This window comes from Panulirus ornatus, chromosome 10, assembly GCF_036320965.1.
Source record: "Panulirus ornatus isolate Po-2019 chromosome 10, ASM3632096v1, whole genome shotgun sequence".
In the NCBI taxonomy this organism is placed as follows: domain Eukaryota; kingdom Metazoa; phylum Arthropoda; class Malacostraca; order Decapoda; family Palinuridae; genus Panulirus; species Panulirus ornatus.
The window spans coordinates 61,322,103-61,349,842 of NC_092233.1; the positions used below are offsets into that span (position 1 = coordinate 61,322,103).

General features: G+C 43.1%; 1 protein-coding gene across 4 annotated transcripts in view; it reads left to right on the forward strand.

Annotated features, from left to right (window-relative positions):
• The window catches only part of SCaMC (Short Calcium-binding Mitochondrial Carrier), a 96,400-nt gene that overhangs the window by 58,694 nt on the left and 9,966 nt on the right, over nucleotides 1-27,740 (forward strand). Inside the window, exons 1-4 of one of the 4 annotated variants that reach the window (XM_071666093.1) lie at nucleotides 373-1,131; nucleotides 24,127-24,238; nucleotides 25,909-26,067; nucleotides 27,439-27,708. In XM_071666093.1, coding sequence (XP_071522194.1) covers nucleotides 665-1,131; nucleotides 24,127-24,238; nucleotides 25,909-26,067; nucleotides 27,439-27,708 — 1,008 coding nt within the window. In that variant the 5' untranslated portion in view covers nucleotides 373-664. Of the gene's footprint in view, nucleotides 1-372; nucleotides 1,132-16,611; nucleotides 17,627-24,126; nucleotides 24,239-25,908; nucleotides 26,068-27,438; nucleotides 27,709-27,740 lie in introns of those variants that run through there. The other 3 variants (XM_071666094.1, XM_071666097.1, XM_071666095.1) reach the window with 3 other exon arrangements.

Here is a 27,740-nt window from a genome sequence, read left to right on the forward strand (position 1 = left end):
TGACGGTGGTTGTATCTGAGTGAACTGTTCAGCTTTAGAAGTGAAGGAATTGGAATTCCCGCTATTGGACCCGGCTCGGCTTGGCGTGTTGGGGTTGCGTCATGCATGTGATGCAGACAGCTGATCTGTGACGTCCCCCAAGTGGCCAGCTCGTCGCTCCATGTCTTAACATTCACGCGATTTTTGCAGCTTCCAGTGAGGACCTGTGACCTCCCTCTTCGCTACACACCCTCGTCTCGTTTCATAGCCATTTCACTTAATATATGTATACCTATATCCAGTGGTAGAATCTTTATGAAAGGGTCTTGAAAGATGTCTAATGTATAAAGAAACAGCTGGCAACCGCCGAGCGCGCAGACTCACTTCTGAGAACGCACCGGCGAGCAGTGCGGGTTGAACACTGGAAGGAGGTGGCCGTACGTGGCTTGGTAGATGTGGGTCGTTCGTCGTTGTGGTAGATGTGGGTCGTTCGTCGCTGTGATATTTGTGATAACACCCGGTGTAAGGAACAAAGGCCTCATAATACATTTGTAAGTCTGACAATCCCCGCGTGGAGTCATCCGCTAATACGAGTGAAAAGTTAGAAAGGAAAATATATTTATAATTTAGTGAAATAGTTGAAAGTTCGCAGTGTTAAGTTTCTAAGCAGAGCCCCAGCGAGAGCATGAAGTTCCGCGAGGACATGACACCAGAGAGACATCACCATGAAATGGGCTTTCCCGACCCACTCCGCACCCACGGCACCACCACCACCACCACCACCCACGCCCACACTCACCAAATGATGGGTGGTGACAGCACCCACGTCGGCAGGTTCCCTCACAGGGACCGCGCCGACCAGATGAGTTCGCTGAGCGATGCCGGAGCCCATCACTGCAGCAGGATCCCTACCCCACACGGCCGGCCGGATACCCCGATGGGCGGGATGGGTGACGGTGCTGGAGCCCAGCACAGCGTGGGGACGGCGACGCGCGCGCTGTCGGGCATGGGCGGGCGTTCGGCCCTGGGCACTATGGTGATGGTGTATGGGTCGGCCGAAGTGTGCGCTAGGACAGAGTGCGGCCTCGTGTTTGTTCCCCATAAATCGCCCAACAGTAGCCCCCACCAGCAGCAGCAGCAGCAACAGCTGAGGTCAGTATATAGATATAAACACATTACATTCACCATGAAGCGCTCGGGACTCGAACTCGGGTGACGGAATCGCCCGCTGGATGTCATGTCTTCGGCACGGGTTCGAGTCCCGGGCGGACAACAGAGGGTGAAATGATAAGCAACGGAGGCCATAACTCAACGGTCATCTCCTAAGGTGTAAAACGTATCGTAAGTTTGTGCTTGTGTGATTGTCCATGTCGTCTCCGCTCCATGGTATAAATGATACGGTTGAAGGCTGGTTGATGGCAGTTTTGATTCCTGGGTAGTTATTGTGGTATGGGTATAACAGGTGGGTCCAGGAGGGTGCTAAATGACTGGAAAGTTTGAATGAAAGGGTTTGGGGGGGGTTATGTTTAAGAGATTAGAGGTTACCAGTGGATTGGCCAAGCGGGTTGAAGTCTTGTTCCAGATGAACGATAAGGATTGTTATCAAGAGTGGAATATTTTACCGGTTACGTTAAGATTTGGCAGCTTCCTGCTTGTATGCTTTTGACTCGGGATGTTGCAATGCAGATCTGACTGGGCAGCTAGCAAATGCATGGCTTAGCACATCCTGATCATGGTGAACGCGTTGGGCATAAGTAGTATGTACATTGGGTAATCATGGACCCCCCCCCCCCCCCACATGAACTTCAGGCCATGTGATTGAAGTGGAAATAGATTGGGTGTGTGGCTTAACATCATCAGCTGAATAGAGGATTTTAGTCTGAAAGGATATAATGGCTTCGTATCTTGGCAAGAGCTAACGTTGATCTGAGACTATTTACACTGAATTTTTCGCTCGGAAGATTCCTAGTGACTTTTAGCGCCCTTGTAGCAAGTGTGTTTTTAGTCAAGAGACGCTCATAAAATTACCTTTTTTTTTTTTTCTTTCTTTCTCGTTGCTCGCGCCTCTTAATTGGTGGAGATACTGTGCCTCTCCCTGAAGATGGGTATTTTGCCTGAGGGAGTTATGCAGATAATCATGAGTACATATCCGCTAACCGATTGAACAAGAATGTTGCCAGTTAGTCCTCCGCCCCGTAATTGATCGACGTTTTCTGCTTTTGCGAGGTAACGCCAGGAAAGGACGAATAAAAGACTGTATCGTCTCGTATCTATTCTCTTAGCTGTCGTGTGTAATGCACCGAAACCACAGCTCCCTGTGCACAGCCAGGCACCACAGACCTCTCCATCCATGGTTCACTCTGGGGGCTTCACATGCCCTGCTTCAGACCATTGACAGCTCTTAGACCCGATTATGCCACATAGTCCCAGTTCGCTTTATCCAGTGCACGCCTTTCACTCTCCTGCATGTTCATTACCCCGATCTCCCCAAATCATTTTTCACTCCATCCTTCCATCTCCACTCTGTTTTCCTTGTTTCCTTCACTGCTGATTATATATATATCTTTGTCAATCTTTTGCTTACTCATTCACTCCATATGTCCATACCATTTCAGTACACAATCTTCAGCTCTGTCAGCCACTCTTATTAGTAAGTCGGATGGTGGTACTATTCACGGGTTGTCTTCCAGAGGCGGCCTCCACCGTTGAAATTGCTACGGTGGACGACTTAAATGACATCTTTCTTCAAGCAGATTCTGGAAAGTTGAAACTGCTGGAAGTTGTTCATGGTGATGTTGTGTGTGTGTGTGTGTTTGCTGGAGATGTAAAGATGCAAGAATGACCCAGCAACGGGAAAGTGAAAGCGCGCGAGCACCTCTCTCTCTCTCTCTCTCTCTCTCTCTCTCTCTCTCTCTCTCTCTCTCTCTCTCTCTCTCTCTCTCTCTCCTACTTTCACCCTTGTCCACATATTTTGGGATCATTCATGGCGAGTGCTGCTGAATAGGAAATTTATTTTTTTTTGACGGGAGTTCAAGCTTTTGTTGGGCTGGTATTTAGGGTGTTTATAACAAACATTTTTTTTAATGAATTAGTTTTTCATGACGGTTTACATTATGCTGATGTAGTTCGCATATCCTTTCATAAACTGCAAACGTGATTGTTGTCGGATAAGCGGGTTATTTATCATTAATGTTAAGCATAAAGGATTAGAGAAAAAAATACTGGAACCCAAGACATTCAACTCTGCATTACCTTGAATTTCCTCATTGTGGAGTTGAATGTGAAGGTATTCTTGTATCCGTGTGAGTTAACGGTGTACCTGAGGTTGCATAATACCAGCGATATATATATATATATATATATATATATATATATATATATATATATATATATATATATATAGATAGATAGATAGATAGATAGATAGATAGATATTGTGTAATACACCATTCTCGTATCAGTACATAGCTTTGAGGCTTATTTTGCAAGGTTTCTCCTGACGGATATGGACAGGGATTTGAAGCACATGGAAAATATGCAGCTAATTGAGTAAAAAAAAAAAAAAATGCGAGCTCCATAATAACCAGAAACCCACCAGCATTCCTAGCCGGAAGCGTAGTCTACCTTCTGGACCCTAAGCTGGCCCAGTTGTAGACACCGTAAAACACCTAAATACTTAAACGAAGAAACCATATATCTTTATGCTACGAGTACAAAATTTTCAGGCCTTGAGCCCACAGTTACATTTGACTAGGTTATGGGTAAACAAAAAGTCTCCCCCCCCCCCCCACCAAACGGTCATCGTGTTTAGAAATTGGTTACAGTTGTATCGGTTAAGGGATGGCTGGGGGATGGAAGGCGCTTCGAAGAACAAAGGGTTTGCTCCTGGGTAGTGCGTGCGTGCGTGCCTGGCGACTTATGAACAGCAGCAGCAAGCCAGGGCTGGTTGTTGTTGTTGTTCACCGTGATTCGGCCAGCTTCTTGAGGAGTGACCGAAGCTCCGCTGGAGACGTAGCAAGGAACTACTAGCTCCACCGCGCGTGGGTAACGAGGCGTTTGAAATATCTGTATTCACATGTGAGCAGCGTCGAGTTTCCGCGTCAGCGATATATATATATATATATATATATATATATATATATATATATATATATATATATATATATATATATATTGAATCAAGGCATGTGTAGCGTCTGGGGTAAACCATGGAAAGCTGTATAGGTATGTATATTTGCGTGCGTGGACGTATGTATATACATGTGTATGGGGGGGAGGTTGGGCCATTTCTTTCGTCTGTTTCCTTGCGCTACCTCGCAAACGCGGGAGACAGCGACAAAGTATAATAATAATAATAAAATATATATATATATATATATATATATATATATATATATATATATATATATATATATATAATGGTTAAATGAACGTTTCGTAAGATCGTTCTTTTAAAAGCAGTAGTAGAAACTAAATTGTTATTGGGGAGATTTTTCTTGGACTTCCCGTTAAGGTGGCAGCAGTTAAAGAGAGCGTTTATATCCACTTGTTTTTCACCGGGACCGCGATAGCGACCTCGATTTTCCATCAGGGGCGCTAATGATGAAATGACGGTTTTTATCGTCATTGATCGTGTTTAGCTGTTACATATGATGATTAATGGCATACACAGACGTAAGAGTACACATCTCATTGTATAGAATCATTTTGTCGACCAAGACGAGCGCAAACTCCTTGATGACAGCAGTATGCTGGAGAACAAGTGAGGTTATTCTGTCCAGTGTGGCTAGATGAGGAATAGTTTATTGAAATTGAAGTCGTGGCTAGGTTGGTACTACCGTTTTGAGGCGGCGAAGAGTGCTGAGTGAGCATCTCCCACTATTGGCATGGGAAACCGACATTGTCAGCACTGTGAAGGAATAACAGCACCATTAACTCGCTCGACGCTGGCCAGTGGCCAATGATGGCGTAGACGGAGTCGGTTGGGACAGATGGGCTTTTGGGGGCGGGAGGGGGAATTGATGCGTCCCTTTAATCCCACTAGATTTTTTTATTCTTTCTTTTTAGAACTGTGTCGGCTGATGGGAGATGGGGGCCCAGTATTCTTCTATAATGTGTCTGATGTTGATATGTCACTGAAATGAGGATGTACTGAGTAATACAGTCAGTCATCGAGTTCAGTGATGGTGGTGGGTAGAGACTTGAGTATGTGGCAGTCAGGGTTGGTTCTCTCCGTTATTAGGCTTCGTCTTGCCTCAGGGCGTAAGGCAGTTCGCTTAAAATTGCTGATAACGGGCTAGCTAGGTAGGTAGTGCATTAACGATAGATAAAGGGGGCAAGTGTGCCTTTTGAGTCCCCGGTATATACTTGGGTGGGAGACTGTGTGTGTATACACTCAAAAATTCACCTCGTACCCAGAAAGAATTGTTTACAGGTATGCGTGGGTTTAGTTATAACTGGAATGATTATCATCTTCAGTGTAAAGTCACCGATATTTCGATGGGCATAGAAAAAAAAAAAATAGTGCATCCTTATAATGCGTGTGATTACCTGTTGATTTTAACAGGAAGAAGTGTTTCTTATATCCTTTATAAATGTTGCCTCCAATAAAGAATTGCCTCATGCTTTTCGTGTGTGCTGCAAGCACAGCACGTTTTCTGATTACACACAGATGTTGTATACAGGTGGCAGTCGCTGCATGCTGATTTTCCTGTTTGGTCTGGAAATATTACTGGATGATTTATGTTTAATTTTGTTTTTGTTTTTTTTTTCATTGCGGTAAAGTCGGGGGAAAGGGGGTGATGAGTGGGGGCCTGTGGGAGGTGGGGAAAGGAATGTTAGTGACGGGTAGGGGGGGGGATTAACCATAGGCCTAGTGGATGGTGAAGTAGGGTCAGAGGAGGAGGATGGGTGAGAGGGGGATGTTGCTAGGCGGTGGATGTTAAGCCTAGCATATGTGAGGATGGGTCCGATGAGGTGAACGGTATTTGGTAGGTGAAGGGTTAAAGAGAACATCGTAAGGTTTAGTGTGAGAGCGGTGGCAGAAACTTTATTGCTTTGAGGCGAGTGAAAGTGAAGGCTTGGGAGATGGTGTGTTGTCAGTGTTTGGGGGGTGGTTTGATGTTGTGTCCTGGTGTTACATCATGTGGCTCTGAGTGTGTGTGTGTGTGTGTGTGTGTGTGTGTGTGTGTGTGAGAGAGAGTTTTGGCAGGCTTTCAAACGTCCCGTGATGGTGGTGTAATACTCAAACCTCCGCCTGACTAGGGTGTCTGTTGTCTTGTACCACCACCCCCCCCACCATTCACGTCTTCCTATTGCACCTACTGAGATTATATGGACAGATGATGCGCCTGGACATTTGCAAGAACAGTTCTGTGCCACCGTCCCTTCCTTTGCTTTGGCAGTAATGGCGGATTTTGCTCCTGGCTCAAGAATAATGTGAATATATGAATTTCACTTACGAGTCAGTTGTTTAAAAGAGTTTGATGATATTATATAGAAATGCCCACATTTTTATTGCTTGTCTGAGACTTAATCAACTAGAACTGACAATAGTTTGGCCAGGTGTTCTTCAGACATCATAGTTTGGCCAGATGTTCTTCAACTGACATCATAGTTTGGCCAGATATTCTTCAAGAAACTACATAGTTTCGTTAGATGTTCTTCAACTGACATCATAGTTTGGCCAGATGTTCTTCAACTGATTTGGCCAGATGTTCTTCAACTGACATCATAGTTTGGCCAGATGTTCTTCAACAGACTACGTAGTTTCGTTTGATGTTCTTCAACTGACTACATAGTTTTGCCAGATGTTCTTTAACTGACTTCATATTTTGACATGGTATTGAACTGACTTCATAGTTTAGACATGTTCTCGAACTGCCTTCGTGGTTTGGATAGGTGTTATTGAATTGACTTCATAGCCAGATTTTCTTGGATTATATCTCCTTTTTCACCCTTGAAATTCTAAAAAATTTCTTTCCCATAAAAGCTTGTGCGAAATAGGCCTTTTTTAATATATGTGAATATAAATGTACTTGAAAAATACATGACTGAGGTGTCAGTAGAAAAATCTACTTTGTTAGATTTGGATAGATTTTTTGTCTGTTTGTTTGTGAAGGAGTTATGGCGTTGCTTAGCACACACATACACACACACACAACACACACACACACACACACACACACACACACACACACACACACACACACACCCGAAGCTCCCTTTGCCCAGGGTTGCGCTGCTTCCAGTAGCTGAGATGCGTAGACTCCTGTGGAGTGTGAAGTTCTTTGACGTGACTGTACCACAGGTTGGGCCGCCTCGCCACAAGATGGCTTTTTCAACTCGCTGTGTAACCCTCGAGCGGGCGGAGTTCGGTAGCGTATACATGGAAATTGTATCCGTAATTTAGTTTTTTCTTTGTTTTCGTAACGTATCGAATCAGCTGTATTTCCTGTATGTGTTGGACTGCATTTCCCAATAGCGGATGCTGCGTGTAACAAGTAAGGTATTATATAGCCTTGACGTATTCCTATAAAGTTTAGAACTTCACACACGATGTTAACAGTGCTGTTTGACGTATTTTTTTCTTATAAAGTTCAGAACTTTATCTATAATGTAACATTGCAGTTGAAATAGGTTTTAGAGTTCACAAGTTCACACACGCTGTAACATTGCTGCCTGACCTATATTTATGAAGTTCAAAGTTCACACACACTGTAACGTTTCGGTTTCCCACGTTTATAGAAAGTTCAAAAGTTCACACGAGCTGTAACATTGCTGTACCTATCATTACTTCGTTTCTTTTTCTTTCCTTGTTTCTCTTTTCCCATTGAATATGTAGTTTTTGCAGCTACTTTTTTTTCTATCCACATTTGTTGTTGTTTTTTTTTTTTATCAAGTGATGATAGCAGATAGGAACCTCCTTGCTAATGGGGCAAGCCAACAAAGGGACCTCTTTGACACCGGCTGGCGTATTGATCTGTTGTCCTGATCGTGTGTGTGTGTGTGGAGGGTAAAAAAAAATTTTTGTTTTTTTGTTTTTTGTACTTGCTGAATATACATTGGTACAGCTGAATTATTTATGCCACGTCGTCCACCAGACGAGGCATGTGATGCCATACAAGTTCTACAGTGGAGTGTCTCCCGAGCGTTCCTGGGCATATCGGATCTGGGAAGACTATTCTGACACTCTCTCTCTCTCTCTCTCTCTCTCTCTCTCTCTCTCTCTCTCTCTCTCTCTCTCTCTCTCTCAGGATACCAGCGATGATTGTGAAACGTATAGGTCCTGATGGCATCCATCATCCCCCTTGTCTTTCGCAGTAGTGTTGCTTCACAACTTGCACCACTTCTCCTCGCTCTTCTGTGTTGAAAAATAAGAATAAAAAGTTTTCATTCTCGGAAGCTTACAGTATGTTCGTACAGAGCGTTCCAGAGAAGGGTGGCCATTTTTTTTTTCTTTTTTCATCCATCCATGTTATTTCTTTTCTTCATAACGTGTTGAATCTCACGGCTTTATTTCTCTGATTATTTTCAATATGGCGCTCGTGATGCCGCAGATATTATCCTTTCTTATCTCACCGTTGTTTGGCCATCATCTCTCTTCGGAGACTTTGGAGGGGTTAATGACGCCGACCCACCCTCGATACATCGACAGCTTTTCACCTGTTATGGCCATGGGGTCTCGTCTCCAAGAGTTCCTGTTTTGCCTCTCCCTCCTCACTTTGCATCCTCCTCTCTCGCTTCCTGTCCGATCGACCGGTGACCCATCTCCGTAGTAGTCTGCGACTCAGCCAACACTCCGTCAGCAGCGATGTCCCACAGGGCTCTCTCCTGTCTCCTACACTTTTTGTTTTTTCTGAATGGTTTCCTTTCTTGCACAGATGAGATGTGCTCGTTTGATAATGACTCGACACAGCATTCATTTCCTTCAATTCCGCTTCATTTTATCTTGATATGTATATTGGCACGTCACATATATTGTGACATCTATAATTTTATTTCATCTTCAGTACAGTTCTTCAGAATCTATAAAGGATTGAACCGACCCCGTATGGTGTGTTTCTATCACGTCTGGGGAGGTTCCAGACCTGCTTACTGGACGGAGTTGTGTTAAAAGCCATCCGACTCACCAACTCTCCCCGTCTGACCTCGAGACTTGACCCACTTTACCCCCGGCCCGCACGCAGTGTTTGTCCATTTCGTAGACATTACTTTGGCTTCTCCAGAGAGCTGGTTGCTTGTGTGTGTGTGTATGTGTGTGTGTGTGTGTGTTTGTGTGTGTTACCCCTTTCCTCTCTTTCCCCATCATGCTATTAACTAGACCACTTGATACAAGGGTGATGTACTGCGTCACATGATTACCTTATGGGGCCGGTGCGACATCTGTTTCTTCCCCTGCACCACTTAGCTTTTGGAACTCATCCCTCCCTCCTCTTCCTCCTCCTCCTCCTCCTCCTCCTCCTCTCGTATCTTTCCTGAATACTTGTGAAATACACCTCATTCCCCATCTTCCCCTATTTTATCCATTTTTTTTCATTTCATATGAGGCATAGCTTCGATATGGACATCTGTCTGTGACTGAAGCCTCCAGCATGAAACTGTGGACTTCTGCCAGTAACTCAAGCCTCCATCATTAGCTAGTATAACCCATTAGCATGGAGAGGAGGCAGTTCCAGATATGTTTGCATGTTCAGTTGCACAATCAAGAATCATGGAGTCTCAGTGTCGTGCATGAATTATCCGATAACATTGGAAGAACTAAATGTAATGGACATACAGTTGACCGATGCTTTGGCAAAGTGGACTGATGACTAATATAAGAAGGGTCGCTGAAGTAGATGCTTTAGAAATATTTTTTTAAAGTTTTCAGATAATCTGTTTTTATGCCATAAAAACTGTGAATAACCATTAGGTTCTACAGTGCCTTATAAAACATTATGTGTATTCATAGGAGTAATACGCAGTCAGACCAGAATGGAGGATCAGTAGCGGACGTCATATGCAGTGAACTTGAATGAGCTGAATGCAACTTGATTGTTGCTGGGCGCCATCATGTTCTCCCCCATGAATTTCTACTCTTCTGTCATCGTAGGCGCATGTCATGGCACGCCGTGTGCCGCTGTCACATCGGTAGAGTGCTGGGGCCCATGGTAGAAAGCACAATGTGTGTGTGTGTGTGTGTGTGTGTGTGTGTGATTAGCTTAGTTCGGAATGGGTCAGAAATAACGCCCATTGACATCTTGTGTCACCAGCCAAGTTCCATGTAGTACGATGGACATTTTTAACTTCGAACCCTCCTCGCCCCACCCGGTCGTAAGGTTACTCAAAACCTTGTGATGTTGAGGGTGAGGGAGGATGGCTCAAGTCATGCGCCGATTTGTTGTTGATATGCATTTGGCGATGGGTAGGGTCGTAGGGCCGTTAATGTCACCCGTTTGTCAGGGACATTCGTAGGCGCGGTGGGTTGTCATTGTGTTACATGGTTTTGATTGAAGGGCATCCTTGTTTTAATCCGACCACTGGTAAGTTTACAGTGGTCTTGTTTATATATAACTGGCCGAGGCTCAGGTGGGACACAAAGTGTGTGTGTGTGTGTGTGTGTTTGGGGGGGAGGGGAGTAGTGTCAGGTCTTGGCCGCCAGCCGGCCAGCCAGCCAGCCCCCCAGCCCCACGCCAAGTCACAAGGTTGGGTACCTGCGCAAAGATCGCATTACCCGCATTTTAACTGGCCTGATGCTGCTGAGTAGACGATTGGTTTCCGGTCGAGGTACAGGATGCTTTCTCGTACCTGCGGTGTGTGTGTTTGTGTGTTGTCGGGTTTTGCGGCCAGCGGCCTATGAGGAAGGTCGTTAGGCCTGCAAAACCCTATTTAGTATGTGGGTGATTGCGCATGCGTTTTTTTTTTTTTTCTCATCTTTCTCTTATGTCCCTCTCTTCATTATCGGGAGTTGCACTTTTAAGAAAACCCAGCATCTTTAATGATGTTGATCACAACTTGAAAAGTATGATAGGTTTGTGTGGCGTATGATATGTGTAGCTTTTGGATTTTGCCCTAAGTTAACAGAGTCCCTTAACATTTTGGTATCATAACTGGTATTAGGGAGAGCCCATTAGCTTGGCCAAGTCAGGGTCGTAGAATCGGTCGCATAAACTCCTTTCGCCCCGTGAGTCAGTAAAGCGAATCGTACCCTGTGTTGTAGAACACAGAGGTTGTGGCGAACGTACCGTTCGTTCTCTAGATATAGTCGCTGGTCTCGGTTGTACTACGCTCAGGTGTTTGGGCGGGAGCTTACCGCCTTTTTGCCGATGTGCTCATCCACGGGGAAGCGTAGCACTTGCCCGGCGTGCGCTACAGGACAAGGCGTACGTAGCGGAAAACAAAGCTCCGGTCAAGATCAATAATATGCGCATGTTTGCGCCGGGTTGTCCTCCTTAGGTGACGCTTTTTTCGGTTGCTGCGATATTGGAAGGGCAAGTAGGTCACGCACGGGGGAGGGCACGCACGGGGGAGGGGATAATGATGATGAGGAGGAGGAGGGAGGAGGAGGAGGAGGGTTCAGCGTTCGTTTCAGCGTGCCAGGAGTGACGCAACTTTTAGCTGTAGGTTATGTAAGGGGCTGTTTTGGCCCGCGTCACTGCACCTCCCTCCCTCTCCCTCCCATGCCCCCCCGCCCCTCTTACTCCAAGCCCACCTCAAGACTCGATTTGGGTCTGATTCTTACCTTTCACACACACACACACACACACACACACACACACACACACACACACACACACACACACAGCTTCATAAAAGGTAAGTGTACACTACCTAACTACGTTATATCACCCATCGCAGCGTTTGACGGCACTTGGTGCATTCTTACGTAACCCAATTGGAGATTTAGCGTGTTTTTTTTTCTTTTTTCTACGAACGAATTCGTGCAGATTTGTCTTTACGTAGAGCAAGGCTGTACTCAAGGACATTCCCCAAATGTGTTCGACTCCTTGTAGCTGTTACGAACAACTACTTTCTTAAATCACGAATAAATTTGAATTCAATTTCAGTGCATTTCATTACTCCTTGGTAGAGGAACGGGATCCTAGTGCTGTATTCAGTTATTTATAACAGCATCGGAGGGACTTGGCAGTAGGCACATGAAACACGCCACAGCTATGAGAGGAATGTCATACATGGTCCACTGAAGTATAAATAAGAAACAAGTCCCTGTGTTTTAACAGTGTGGCGCGTGACTTGGCGTCGACACTGGTTATGAATTGACATTATTAGTATTAAAGTTTATCGGACAAAAACTGATACAGTGGTAGACCATGTACATGGTACATTATATCAGCCCAACCAAACAGAATTAAGGCACTTATTAGTATTAAAGTTTATCGGACAAAAATTGATACAGTGTTAGATCACGCACATGGTACATTATATCAGCCCAACCAACCTGACCCCTATGACGTACTCTCCTTCCCACCCCAAATTAAGCAACCCTCACCCATCTCTTACGACAGTGTTTGGCCGACGAGGAGTTGCCTTTTATTGATGGAAAGCGAAACTTGGCCAAGGTAGAGGGAGGTTAGCCTAGCCCCGAGATAAGTGACCGTCAGATGTTGGAATGACGAAATTGAAATGTAGATACAGACATTCGTTAGGTTAGAGAAAAAACAAATGTGTATCGTGGAAGGCCTTGTATTTGATTCTTTTCCCTACTAACTGCACGTTGTGGGAAATATTCTTCATCAATATTACTCTAGTTTTAACCTATCCCTGAACTTGCATTGCGACACCGTGTGTGTATGTTGCAGGCCCAGCCATCTAAGGGTCGTGCGAGAGAACACCCGACATCCTACCGAAGGTCACCATCGTGTTCAAGGGTACTGAAATGGACGGGAGCAGTTTTACTGTAATTCATTTGTGAAATATACTTCTGTAGTCTCGCTCTAATCACTAAAGGGATTGCGGCAGATGATATAATTGTATTTTGATGTATCCAGTCAAGAATACCTGCTTGTATCATCGTCGTTGTAAGCTTGATGTGTTGATTTCCGAACGAGATGAAAGGAGCGTGTGGGTTCAGTCCAAGATGGACGTGTGGGCTGGTGTAAACAAAGAATAACAATGGCGCTCGTGAATGACGTCATGGAATGGATGGATGTTGGTGGTTTTCTGGTATTGGTAGCATCACGTACCCTCTGTGGCGTTGTTGACTAATAATCAACTGGTCTGGATTCGATATCCAGCCCGGGAAGACGGCACACAGTTCACCCAGATCATCCTTGCTCTGGTCGTTTGGTAGATGGGTACCGGCTTCGGTTAGGGGTAAAGCAGACCACCTGTGACTGGGCCTAGCCATCCGACGGCTTGCTTGCTGGTAAACCCGGCGGGAGTTAAACCCAGGGATATCCATGTCATGGGGCAGGAGTAAGTTAGAATAATGATGGGGGAGTCGACGGTGTCCATGTGGACAGCTGGTGGATGGTGAACAGACAGCTTAACCGACGCTTGCCACCTCCACCCCTTCCCTGAGCAGTGTAGCCATATTGTTGCACTCTTTGTATCCCTGGGGCACTCCCTATCGGTTAGATTTGTGTTTGTGTTATATCGTAAACAGTGGACAGGGTAAGGCTTTGTTTTATGAGGCTGGTGTTGAATTTACGACATCATGGGCTCTAGTATTGGTAGAAAATCATTACACAGATTGTAAGTGACTGATTTAATGGATTGGAATTGTATCGAGGTCCTAATTTTTAGCTAAGGATTGGAGAGAAATCAAAACAAGCCGTTATTTTTTTTTTCACATACGAAAGAAACATTACATGGATGATTGGAAAATATTCTACACAGCAGTTGGCCACTAGGGGATAGACAGCACGCCACGAAGGACGAGCTTCCAAAGCATCACACGGACAGCAGGGATGAGCAGTAAGACGGGAGCCCGTGATAACGGGGTTGGACATGATTGCATCAGCCTTCGCCCGTTGGGATTGGGGGGGTGGGGGAGTCGAGAGCGAAGTCCTCAGTGTCTAGTCTAGCCACCTCACCATTGACTGTGAGGTTACCAGTTAGTTGTTATTAATTACTTAATCCATGTTACTGGGGGAGTTTTACGTACATGTTGGTTGCGATCTCTTAGCCTTGTATGTATGTACTTTGTAGTTAGTACACACGCACGCACACGCACCAGCGCCTGAGCCAGGTACCAATTTATCGACCGTCCCTGAGGGTAGAATGAACAGCTGTTTTGGCTGTGGGCCGACAATCGCGCCCAGGATTCGAACCCATGAGTGATTCATGGTGTGCAGTCTGTGTCTGTGTGTACAGTATACTTATGCATGGTGTGACTGGCAGTCAGTGACAGTGTGGCCAGTATCGTCGGGGTGTGACAACTCGGTGTCTGGTGGCTTGCGTCTAAGGTCGGGTCACAGGGGGAAATGATAGTATATACAACGCACGATTCGTCTCGATAAGAGGAGTAAGCTTGGCTGGCTTTGTCTTTGTGTCAATAACGTACCCCTTTCCAGAGAGGATAGGAGGGCGTTCGAAGGGAGGGAGTGGAATAGGTTGGCTGAGAGAGACGGGTGGGAGAAGCAAGCAGTATTGTGTGCTGCGCTGGGCAGCGAGCGAGAACCTAGAGCAGCTGATGCAGTAAACAGTTAATTAAGGACAGTCATTTGCACGGATATAATTAATTTTTTGTCGACACTTCCAGGCGTTGATGTGTTGTTATGGTGGCCCCAGTTTTTTATGTTTGAATTGGAACGGATTATTACTTTATGATTTATCTGTTGATACTTCAGTGAAGAAAAATGTATATTTAATATAAGTACAAATGTATGCCATCATTAGATATCGGGTTAGTGTGGTGACCATGTTGGCCTTGGGTCGGGAACAGTCTTCTCTGCTGACGAGTGCTAGGTTGGCAGAGGCGCTGGTGAAGCCTGATAGTTCAGTGGGTTACGATAATTTGGCCTTGGCTGAGGACTTCCCCGGACTTCTCTATGCCCACCACCCTCATTTGTGTCACCCTCAACACCTGAAAACCTTTACCTGTGGCACAGACACCCGAACCCGTTATTTTCTGGCTTGGAGTGAGATTGATTTGGTTTTGATTTTTTTCCCTCAGCCTAAGGTCTTTGTACTATCCCTTATGGTAGTCAGTTGCTGTTAAAATGTTCATTTATGTGTTTCTGTTATCTCTCATCTTGCGTTGTAAAAGAAATATAATTTGTGCTGTGGAACCAACACTTTCTCTGACCATCCGCATCATACATCGGCCCGAAAGAGCAGCCGGAATAAGAAACCGGTGCATATTTAAAGAACGATGGGATTACTGGAGGGAGCCGGGGAAACGCTTGAAAAAAAAATAGCCAAAGAGTAGAGTGTAAATATCAGAAAACAAAGTGTATTTACAAATAACCGAATGTGCAGATGAAATAAGCTATATAAATGATAAGATTGAATGAGAAGCATCATTCAGGGTAAAATTACAATTAGGAAAAGAAATTAAATGAAGGACCTTCAAAAGTGATGGGTTGGTGGGCTGCCAACCCGAACACGTAGCTACGCCAGACATTAATACTGCTCCAATAGACCCAACACAAAAGTTTCCACAATAGTCCTCATTGGATGGAAAACATAAACGCCACAATGATGACCTGATATATATATATATATATATATATATATATATATATATATATATATATATATATATATATGTGTGTGTGTGTGTGTGTGTGTATAAATCATGTGCTATGTGTAGCATGCATAAAAGACTTTAGTAGTAATATATGACTGCCCGTAATTAGAGATAGAAGTAGAGGAAGAGTTTAAGTAGCCGGGTTACCCGGCTGTTTAACGTTAGAACTTCTGTGGCCGGTTCTCCTGGTATTGCCCAAAACGATAGTTGAAATATATACCATTACATTCGTGTTCTCCCCTTAACCTAACCTTGGTGAGATTAATAAACCCAACAGTTTACCTTGTTTTCCAAGGTTAGTTTCGCTGCTGAGGAAAAATATAGATATACCTGAAATATGATGTACCTTGTTTGCATAAGTTATTTACGTAAGGACAGAGAAGAAAATTGATATGGTTTCGCGCGTTTTACCGTACGTCACCCGTCTGTAAAAAGGACGGATATAGCGCGATCGAGACATTTTTCCGTAAGGCATCAAAACCTAACCTTGAAAAGGCTAGCCTAACCAAACCTAAACTTAGGGTTATGAAAGGAAATCCACATCCCGCTAGTACGGGACTGTAACCTCTTAAAAGGAAAGAGCTGCATTTACTAGGTTATATATATTGACACGTTTATATTTTTTGAAAGCTTGATGTTCATCCAGTAGTGGAATATCATCCTTTTTGTATGGCAAGTGCTTTAAAGGGAGGCTCGGAAATCTCGAGTTGTATTTTGATTCTCCGCTCTCTTTGTAGACTTGTCTCCACCTGACGCTGAGACCTGCCATGGTGTCGTGAATTAGAAGTGGATTAAGTAGCCTTGTTGTTTGGTGAAAAGAGTGGGAGGGGAAAGGAGGTGCGTGAGCGGTGGCCGTCGGTAAGTGCTGGGCGCATGCCGGGCCACGGCCGCGCTCCTCCGGCAGTCGCGCGTCACAACCGGCTGCAGGCTGTCCGGTATCTCTCTGCCCTCCAACCTGCACGCGGCACCTGCCCTCACGCCGCCATCCGCCCACTCTAGACATAGTTTTTAACTGTAGGACGCCGGTGATGATGATAAGGAAGATCATCATGTCGACCTGAACTCGTATACCGTTCGCATACTGTCCTGGAGGAGGAAAAGTCCGCCTCTCGCTTCGCCGTCACTTGTTACATCAGAAGTAGAACTTGACGAGGGGGCCACAGCATTGCCTCCGGGGACTACCTTCTACAGGGTCCTTACACAACTGGAGTACCTCCATTGGTCATATATTAGGAAAGACTGCTTTAGGTTGAGTAAGGTGCGCCTCTTCGCCGTGCAGTTGCTACAATGGCTGTGCTTGTACTGAGGGAGTAACGTCAAAGTGTCAGGGTGTTTGGTGCCTCACTGAACTGCATACGATAATAATTCTACTTTACTAGTTGTTGTTGTTCTTGACTGTCCGTCGTACGCCCTGGTAGTTTGGCGAACGCTGTGTTTAAGTAACCGACTGTGATCCAGCAAGTGCCGCGTATACCGTAAGCCCTGAGATTGTGTAGACTTTGTTTCAAGACTCCATCTCTTCTCTCCGCTTATGGCAAAATGTGTTCCATCCACACCCACCACCACCAGCCGCTCCTCGCCACCTTCCCTACACAACCACTTTACGGATACCATCTCAACTTCAGGGCTACGCAATGGCGATCCTTTCCCCGAGGAAGAAACAGAGATGCCCCCCGACTGTTCCTCGTTGGATCTCCACGACATATGCCCGGAAGACGAAGTGTCTCTGACGCCCATTTTGCAGGACCTAAACAACGGTGGCGGAGAGGAAGACGACGTGATCGTTGTGGACACGACGGTGGACGTCATCTCGGATGTGGCGGCAGAACTGATGGCTGACACCATAGACTCCTTCATCGAGCTCTCCAACTCCCTCGTTCACTTCATCTCGGAACCAGAGGACGAGAAGCCGTGTATCTGTACTAAGTACGTGGTACGTGAGGGTGAGGATGGGTAAGTGCATGCAGCTGTCCCGAGATCCATGGATGTTCCCTTCTGGAAAAGTGAGGTGGTGTCGATCAGTGCACGTGTGTGGTGATGTGGCGCCTGCTTGAGTGTGCATGGTCCATGTGTTCAGTGTGTGGCAACCCAGCAGGAGTGGCGGGGTCTGGAACTGTAGAATCAGATTGAGACTGTGCAGTGTAAACAGACCGTTGGCAAGTGTTATTCGTGGTCGGTTCTGTTTTCTAGCGTACTAAAACGTTTTATTCCATCATTAGATAAATATGAAGGTCGCCAGTTATTACCACACCTAGATTTTCACTGCCTACCAGTCGCTATTGCTGTTTGAAGAAGTAAAAAACTTACAAGTAGTTGTAACTGGTAAAACCTAGTAATGTAGTAGCTTGTACAGTGCAAAGTGTAGGCTTCATTACAAACCAGGGCCAGAGATGTAAAGTTGACGTATACAGACATTTATTTTTCAGTCTGTACTGGTTCGGAATAAGATTTTTCCTTTTGTAGTTTTAGTGTTGCTGTTTTATGGCTATGATCAGGATTTGGGGGCTTAGGGTCTGAGGTGGAGCTTTCGGGGCATGAACTTAAGAAGTGAGTTACTGTGGTCAAATGATATTATAGAGGTTTGTTTCAGCCGTGGACTTCACATTAACTCATCCTGCCTCGTATAGTGTTGGTGCCTTATTGCACATTTCTTTGGCCTACTTACGATACCACAGGAGCATGGCATATTTCCTCTCCTGCATGAGCATAATGGTGTCTTCGTCGAAGTTGGCAGCGTGTAGAATTTGGCTACCTTTATCCATTGGTTATTGGTGGCCTTAGAGACAAAAGGGCAGGAGGAGAGACGAGGGCCGGCACTTCTCATATCCCTCCTGGTAACCTACTTACTTCCCATGGCCAAGTTGGTGCAGCAGCGTGAGCGGTATCGTGGCCTTGCTGCTGCTGCTGCCGCTGCTGTATTGACCCGACAGCAGCGGTGGGGGCTCCCCGCCCGGCCCCCATCCCGCGCCGTGTTGCACCAGGACCTTGTCTATCGCCTGCATGGTTCTGGGGGCGTCGACCTCTACAGCCTCCCTCAGTTGGCCCTCCAGCCGGTAATTTATGACCACGTGGACAGAGATCAGATGGTTACTGAGGATAGAAGACATGGATGCAAACCAGGAGCTTGGAATGCTTAATGACATATTGATTAAAACATGTGATATTGACATCAAATAAATACTTTAAGGTACTGTCGTTACTTTTTCGTACTGGTCTATGGATGAGCTACCACGTAGTGCATTTTCTCTGAATAAACCTGTAGACTGCGGGCACATGGTTGGTTTGGTATGGATGTTTCATGATTGGTCGAAGCACTTCAGTCGTGAAATACTGTTAACGTTACCCATCCCACGATTAAGGTTTGGAGAAATCGCGGTGTTATCGTTTCTGACATTCTGCGGAATTTTAGGTTGTTTGGTTTGCTTTGATTGAAATTGCTTTTCAGTGGCTTTCGATGTCTTTTGAACGACTCTGACCTTCATTTCTGTCGAAAACCACAACTCTTCATAATTTGGTCCCACTGAGGGGTCCCAAATTATCGTTAGATAGAGAGGGAGGGATGTCTCGAATGGTAGTGATTCACAGGAGAAATTAAGGTCAGAATCGTGCAAAACACATCAAAAACAATTTCAACGTCCAAACAGGTGAATGTCCGAAGCTGTAATTTTACCGAAATAGCTTAACTGGACAAGTCGATGTATTCTTTTAGACCTTATCGTTTTTGTAAAACATTTCAGTCACTGGTACTGTGTCGGGCTTCGAGATGTAACCAAAAGATGACAACGTAATCGCCTTAGAAGCCTCAGTATACTTGAAAGGTTTATCCCAAAGCAGAATGACGAATATGATTCCCTACTAGAATGACAGAATGAGGAAAGTTTGGCTTGAGTAAACATAAGGGATATTGTCATAAGTATTAGGGGCCCCACTCCTCAGAAGCCAACTGCCACGAGACTATCATGTACCTCATGAAAAGAACCCTGAATTTAGGAAGAAAATGAAGAAATAGATGACTGATGATGATCTTCGTCACAACTGCCAACCTAAGAACTAGATTAAAAGATTAATAATCAGCTTCGTCACAGATGTGGAAGCCTAGCCAATTTATTGCGAGAGCAAACCAGCTTGTTCGCAGAAACCCAGTACAATGCAGTTCTCGGAATCGACGTAAGCTTCTCATGTTGGTATTAGTTCTCGTGAGTGTACGCATTACTGAAATTCGTGATGTTCGATAACCGTACATGTCTAGATTTTCGTAAGACCTACTACTAATACTGTGCCTGGATGAACACAAAGAATAACACATTCCATTAAAAAATGAAAATTAAAGAAATTACGTTGTGAACTCAAATCCATGACGGGGCTAGGCTTTCCAAGTATCCCATCATACAAGGATTAGTAGGACTAAGGACTACAATAGTTATGTAATCCTGCTTGTGGACAGTTAAGGCCAGTCCACTGGCGCTAACTACAGCTGAGATTCTGTGCACTCCTGGGGTGCCCATCTCCTGAGCTTTATCTGCATCAAGCAGCTTTCTAAATTATCTATATGGCTTCAGTATTCACAGCATATTTTCGAACTGAGCTGTGGTTGTTCGATCTGTACACGTTCGAGTAACTCACTCTCATCATCAGACTATAAAATTGGTTAATCAGGTCTCATCTATCATGGGTAACTTGAATAGCCTGTTTCTTGTTTTGCTTTGCTTTCTTAATTCTGGTATCATATATGTTGCCTTCTTGTGGACTTTCGGTACTAGTTTTCTCTGCTTATTAAAGTTCGGTGACCAAACTTGATGAGCAGCATATTTTAATCTGATAAACGCTGTGAACAGTTTCTTGAATATTTACATTCGTTCATAGCTTTATTCTAAATTAATGATAATTATTGTATTTAGTAATTACTGCATAATATCACCAACTGAGTTGGCTGTGGTGTCTCTTCAACCTTCCTTCTGTCTCTTTGAGCTTCCAACACTCTGTTGAAAGTTGTTACTTTGCCATACATACATACATGACTCCAAGCATGGCGCGCCGTGACAGATCTGGCTATGCATATCAGTCAATCTTGTTTAGTTTGTCAGTTTTTGTCCTGATGATGGTAGCGACACAGTCATTGTACATTTTGTTAATCATGCAGGGTAAGTTGTCAATGGGAAAATGATACGACGTCCGTTGATCCCCCATATCAGCTAGGCACTTTCGCTTCTATCTTTATTAAAGCTGATCTCGCTTCTACAATGATGCTGCAGGATTCGAATAGTATGTACCTATGACTCTATCCTTGGTGGTGGCGATGTGCTGGCTTAAGGTTTTATTAAAGGGGAGTGTGACTGTGTTTTTAGGTAGAATGAACTCGTGAATGCTTATAAAGTTAGGGCGGTGCGTCAGCAATGTGGCTGGCAGAGTCAGGCAGGAGCATGACTGGCGGGGCCGTGTGGGCGCGAGGGTGCAAGGCGCTGGTCTCATTGGCTGTTAAGGGCAACGGCGGGGAAGCTTGCGTCATGGTTGCAGGTCCCTGAAAGAAAAAATCGCTAGAGAGGTCTTATATATATATATATATATATATATATATATATATATATATATATATATATATATATATATATATATATATATCCCGTTGCATGATTTCTATTTGAAATATGAATCTTTTTTTTTTTTTTTTAACTATTCGCCATTTCCCGCGTTAACGAGGTAGCGTTAAGAACAGAGGACTGGGCCTTTTTTTGGAATATCCTCACCTGGCCCCCTCTGTTCCTTCTTTTGGAAAATTAAAAAAAAAAAAAAAAAAACGAGAGGGGAGGATTTCCAGCCCCCCGCTCCCTCCCCTTTTAGTCGCCTTCTATCATTGAAATGATATGAATCTACAGTAGGAAAAAAATGCAAAGGGAGAAAAGTGGGTTTAAGCTCGTTGGATGGATGTATATGTTCTTATTGCCTCCCATGTTTTACGGTGTTCAAGTCGGTGTCAGCATATTTCACCAGGATTTAGAATTTGGTCATGTATGTATTTGGATCAGATTCATGAAATGGTATACTCGTTCCCCCCATTGTATGAAGAATTGAGTAGCAGAAGAACCACAACTGGATCGAGTGTGAGTTGTGTCTCTTATTGATAAAAGGGTTGAACCAGGAACTTAATCTGGCTCATAACTTTGAAGAAAATTTCACTTCTGGCCATGATACTTAATATAGTATGTATATATATATATATATATATATATATATATATATATATATATATATATATATATATATATATATATAGCACTACCCATCCTTTCTGATTTCAGATTGAATAACTTGCACAACAGACAACACCAGTGTTCCATGGAACACCTTTCTGATGCTCCTCTTCCCCCCATGTAACACTACTCAGGACCCTTACACTTTCCCACATCACCACGCATGTGCTAGTCTTTCCCTTTCAGTAGTTCTGATGATCTAGGTCCTTCGTCTTTGTCTTCAGAGAAATCTATGCGGATCATTGTCTTCTCCATGAATGCTCCTACTACATTAACTCCAATATTATCCCTATCATTCGTGTTCATCCCTCTCCCCCCCCCACCCCAGAACGCTTTCACCTTAATACGCAAGCCCTGCTTTTCTGGCTAAAGTTTTTTGTAGGTCTCTCTCTCTCTCTCTCTCTCTCGTATACGGAAAGATAGTTTCTCTCGTTGCTCCCATCCCTCCCACAGTCCTTCCTCCTCCTCTGTATCAATCTTTCTGTCTTCCCTTACACATGGAAGAACTTCTCTACTAAAATAGGGTGTAATGTTAACTGTTGGAGTGTGGTGTGAATTTGCTTGAGTATGTTGGGACTGATAGATCACACTTTTTAGTGTGCAAAAACCTTGCATGCCTCCCCACACATTTTTTTAAGGCGAAGTTTCACATTTTAGTACTTTGTCAACACTCCTTTGCTTTATTTCCTTATGTAGACGTCTGTGCATCTATATTTTGAGTCCATAGGGTCTTGATCTAAGTGAGGCGAGGCACTGATGAGATGCTGTAGGAAGCAGCCGCCTGATCCTACATTTTAAGCGCCTAGTACGCCTAGAAGTTCCACACGTGTATCCTTATTTTTTGTTTCCAAGCGAAATTTCAGTCTTTCTCTGCCTTAAGAAAGTAAGAGCCAACCATTCTGAAGTGCAGTGAAAGAAATACAGTGCATAGAAGTAAAGTTCCCAAAAATGAGGTGGCAGTCATTAAGAGTAAGGCCCCCCCCCACATCTTTCCCTCAAGATAGCCTGAGGCACACTGTGGCGGGTTGCTAGTGCTTACAAAGTTAGAAACTCTAATCTCAGTGACCAGATTTACGATTATTCCACCCAAAGAGCATCTTAAGCTTGTACCCACAATACCTTTAATTGTGTCATTTTTGAAAATATATTGGGTTTGGATAATTTTTTTGTTGACGCTGTAAAATGTTCTTTATATTCAGCAAGGATTATCTGATAATTTAGTACTAATTGTGTCTGTAGTTATGTGGCTGGTCTTGCATGTTGTGTCCTTTTTGGTTGTTGTAATTCTGATCGTCTCGTTAATTTTGGAAAATTAGGTTCATGACTTTTTGGCTTTCTGTTAAGTATGTAATCTGACATTTTACATGAACTTTTTCCTGCAATTTGTGCTATTGTTCACATGTCTTTACTAACATTGCCTATTTTTTTTCTACTTGGGTTACAGAATAGTGTAAGTGTACGGCTTGGGGATAAGCAGTGATGGTGGCCTGAAGTTGGAGGAAACGGGAGGAGGAGATAGAGGCAGTATATGTAACTTAGGCACACCCTTTTTGTTACTGTAGTGGACATCGTGTTGTAGCTGGTGCTTGACTGTGTCCCATACTTCCCTTGTCCCGTAAAGGGTCAGAGAGTAAAATGCACAAACCTGCTGAGTTTTGGCACATTTAAGTCTTTAATGGATGTGAGTGATATGCTTGTGAGTTATTGCAAGGTGAGTAGCGAAGTTAGCTGTGGTGTATTTGTGTGCAGCCTCTCGTATGGTTCTTGCTGTGTGGGGAAGAGTTGAGTGAACCTGCTGATTTAGCCTCCTTTTAGTGATCCCCTCTACAGATGATGTACACTTACATTTTTCCCCCACAACAAGAAACCTTTGGTGTTATCTGTGTGATGCATCCCCTTCACACTAGTCAGCAGTTGGATTTTATGTAGTTAGAGATTGAGACATTTAGAAGTTAGTTACGAAGCATATTTTTAGTGGTTAAAACACCTTTCATATTCATTAAAAAATTACCCAGTAACCATTTTAGATTCCTTGTGAGTTATATCATAGACAGGTTATCTTCATGTACTGTTACTGTTAAAGATATCGAATAGTGTATGATAAAACCCGTTGATATTCTATGATAGGTTTAATTGGATATGTTAGATTATTCTGTGGAAGCTGATCATAATTTAAGGTTTTTCCTTTTGTTTTTCCTTATGCAGAATGGATAAAGATGGCACTTTAGACATCAGCTTTGATGAATGGCGAGACTACCTGTTGTTCCATCCTTCAGCAAATCTCCACGATATCATCTTGTACTGGAGACATGCTACAGTAAGTGTTCTATCAATCATCAGTTTAGGTACTACTGCTACACATGAATGTGTAAGATGATAGTCATGAAGCCTGATCTAACCATGAATGACCATGTCCTAAAAATTGCAACATCTCAAAAATCCTTTGTTCTTTCCTGCATCTTTTTAATCTTTTTTTCTATAACTGATAGTAGGCCTTGTCAGCTTTTCAACATAACCTAATTACAGTTCATGAAATATTTTTCATTTCTTTTTTTCTTTACAGTGATTAATACATATAGACTGATGCTGCTTTACCAAAATTTTAATTCATATGTTTTTACCTCATTGAAGTAGTAAGGTGATGGAGATGTAGCAAATGAGTTAGGATTGATTTACTAGGAACAGCTGCATTAGTTATTAATAAGAGGTTAAAGTAATTCACATGCTATCACCAATTTACATAGCATGTTTCCTTTGGCTGCTCTCTGATGCCCATAGCATTATTCAAGTTGCTTTTGTATATAAGAAATTAGTTTGACTCATTGTAGTTTTTGAAAGGAATTTCCTTTATTGAAAGTTGAATGAAGAAAGCAGGTAGATCTGGAAAATATTATATCTATTTTCAATGATAAGTGATTGCTAAAGTACTGTAATACCAGTTGAGAGTACTAAAATAATGCAGACATCTGAATGTAAAGGTTTAGTTTTTTCTAAGATAGTCAGCATCTGTTCAACTGTCCAGTTAGAGGAAACTGCTGAACTTATTTTTATCAGTCACTGGCTGCATAGCAACCACTTAGTACATATGCAATGAAACAAAGATGCTCTCAGTACAGTCACACTTCAACATGGATTGCACTCGCTTCTTTTCAGCAGCACTAGACTCTTCTCATCCAAGCCATTCCATAACTAATCTCCATCCCACAGATAGGAATAGAAACGTTTACTTGTCTCACACTTCAGCATTCTTTACCCACAGATCACAACCTTCCTCAACAGGCACAGCACTGTCACAACTTAAACACCCCAGAAGTACTTAGTAAATAACATACAATTAATTACCATCCCAACTCACTCTTAGATGTCATCCTACCACCCATCTGAAACCACACCCCTCAGACATTCACAGGTTACACTTTCTCATCTATGCCCAGGGCAATACCCATCCCTACAGCACTCCAAACACCAATTCAGCATATCTCAAGACCTTTCATGCCCATGTTCTAACTACAGCAATGAAGACACCAATCACACACTTCTCAGTGTCCTTGCACTTTCAGAATGTAGATACACTTGCAGTATTAATGCTTTAAGACACTTTATACCATGGGTTAGTACAGCTTCAAGGCTACCCTGTAATCAGTTGCAGGGAAAGTATGGACTTCTCTGGAGTGAGAAGTTGTTGGACATGATTATTGCTTTGATAATAGGACTTCCTCAAAGGTGACTTTTCACACATTGTGTAAATGAAATCTGGGTTGTGTAATGTCTCATGGCTGTTTAATCATTTGATGGATGGGGTGGTGAGGAGGTGTCTTGGAGAGATGGGCAGGTCTGCAGTCTATTAGAGGTAGATGAGGCCTAAGAGGTGAGCCAGTTACTGTTTGCTGGTGACACAGGAGGGACATCATCTGATCCATATGTCCTAACTTGTTCCCAAATATAGTTTGTAGGTACATTGCCTCATAATTTTAACCTTTCTTTCAGAACCTTGATGTTGGTGAGGATCTTTCAATACCAGATGATTTCTCTCTCGAGGAATGGTTATCAGGCAAATGGTGGAGACACCTTGTCGCTGGTGGTGTGGCTGGCATGGTTTCAAGAACTTGTACGGCACCACTTGATCGACTCAAAGTCTTCCTTCAGGTGAGTTTGTCGAGAGTATGGTACTATGGTTGTATACAGAACTTTAGCTATATTACATTTTATTATGAACTGTATTCACAGTTATCAAACTTTTCATGGTGTATGGTAAAATATTTTAGTTGTCTAAATACAACCCCTTTAGAGTTCATATAAGTGTTAAACCATTGGAACTTATGTTTTGCAGTTGAAAGCTGATCATTGCCTGTAACTTTCACTTTGAGATTTTTATTTTCTACCGCTGTGTATGTTTCAGAATTAAAATGGTTAGAATCATTGTAAGAATATATTATTATCATTGAATATCATTACATAGCTAAGAAAGAAGGGAGAGGAATGATTACCCCATTGCCATCCTCTTGGATTCATTCCTGATATAATCTGTTAACCAACATTCAAGTGTTATATAAGAGTACCCTTTAAGGAGACAGAAGTGTAGGCCATGAAGTAACAATTTCCATGTATAAAACATGATTATTTATTTTTCAAGAATCTTTCTTCATTTTGCTCATGACATTTTAAAACCTAAAATTAATTAATACTAGTTTTTCCATAACAGTTGCAACCTACTTTCAGGGTGGTTTCCCTAAATATTAACATGCATATAAGAATGTATTCATTACATTCATGTTATCTTGCCACTAGAAAAATCACTACAGTCAAGTTTGAAAGGGGTATAATGAAGGGTACACAAGTTATTGAATCATTGTACGTTTCATTTAAGAATATACAACTGTACACCGGAGAAGTGTTATATAAGAGTACCCTTTAAGGAGACAGAAGTGTAGGCCATGAAGTAACAATTTCCATATATAAAACATGATTATTTATTTTTCAAGAATCTTTCTTCATTTTGCTCATGACATTTTAAAACCTAAAATTAATTAATACTAGTTTTTCCATAACAGTTGCAACCTACTTTCAGGGTGGTGTCCCTAAATATTAACATGCATATAAGAATGTATTCATTACATTCAGGTTATCTTGCCTCTAGAAAAATCACTACAGTCAAGTTTGAAAGGGGTATAATGAAGGGTACACAAGTTATTGAATCATTGTACGTTTCATTTAAGAATATACAACTGTACACCGGAGAAATGCATAAAAGTAAAAGAAATAGTAAAATTTCTGTCCATTTGTTGCATTGCCATCTGATTCCGGAATCCTCTAGATGAGTTTGCTAATCTCAAGAGTCAGAAAATCTGTGTGGATACAAGAACACAGCACAGTGGGTCACAATTTGTGCAAATCCACTTTGTATTCCGGTAGGTTTATCAAATGAAATAGTTTAGGATATTCCAAAGTTTTTTGAAGCATTGCTTTGTATGTCATGTATAGGAGTATATTTGTTTGATTTCCATTTTTAATTTTCAGGTTCATGGAGGGAAGCAGTTTCAAGGCTTAGCCAGTTGTTTTAAGTATATGTTAAAGGAAGGTGGTAGTAAGTCTCTGTGGAGGGGTAATGGTATCAACGTACTGAAGATTGCACCAGAATCAGCATTGAAATTTGCAGCATATGAACAAGCCAAACGGATTATAATGCAGTTTGGTGGTAGTAAAGACAGAGAATTGACAATATATGAGCGGTTTGTGGCGGGCTCTTTCGCTGGAGGATTTTCACAAACTGTTATTTACCCTCTTGAGGTAAGTTTCCAGAACGTTGGTATTATATTTTT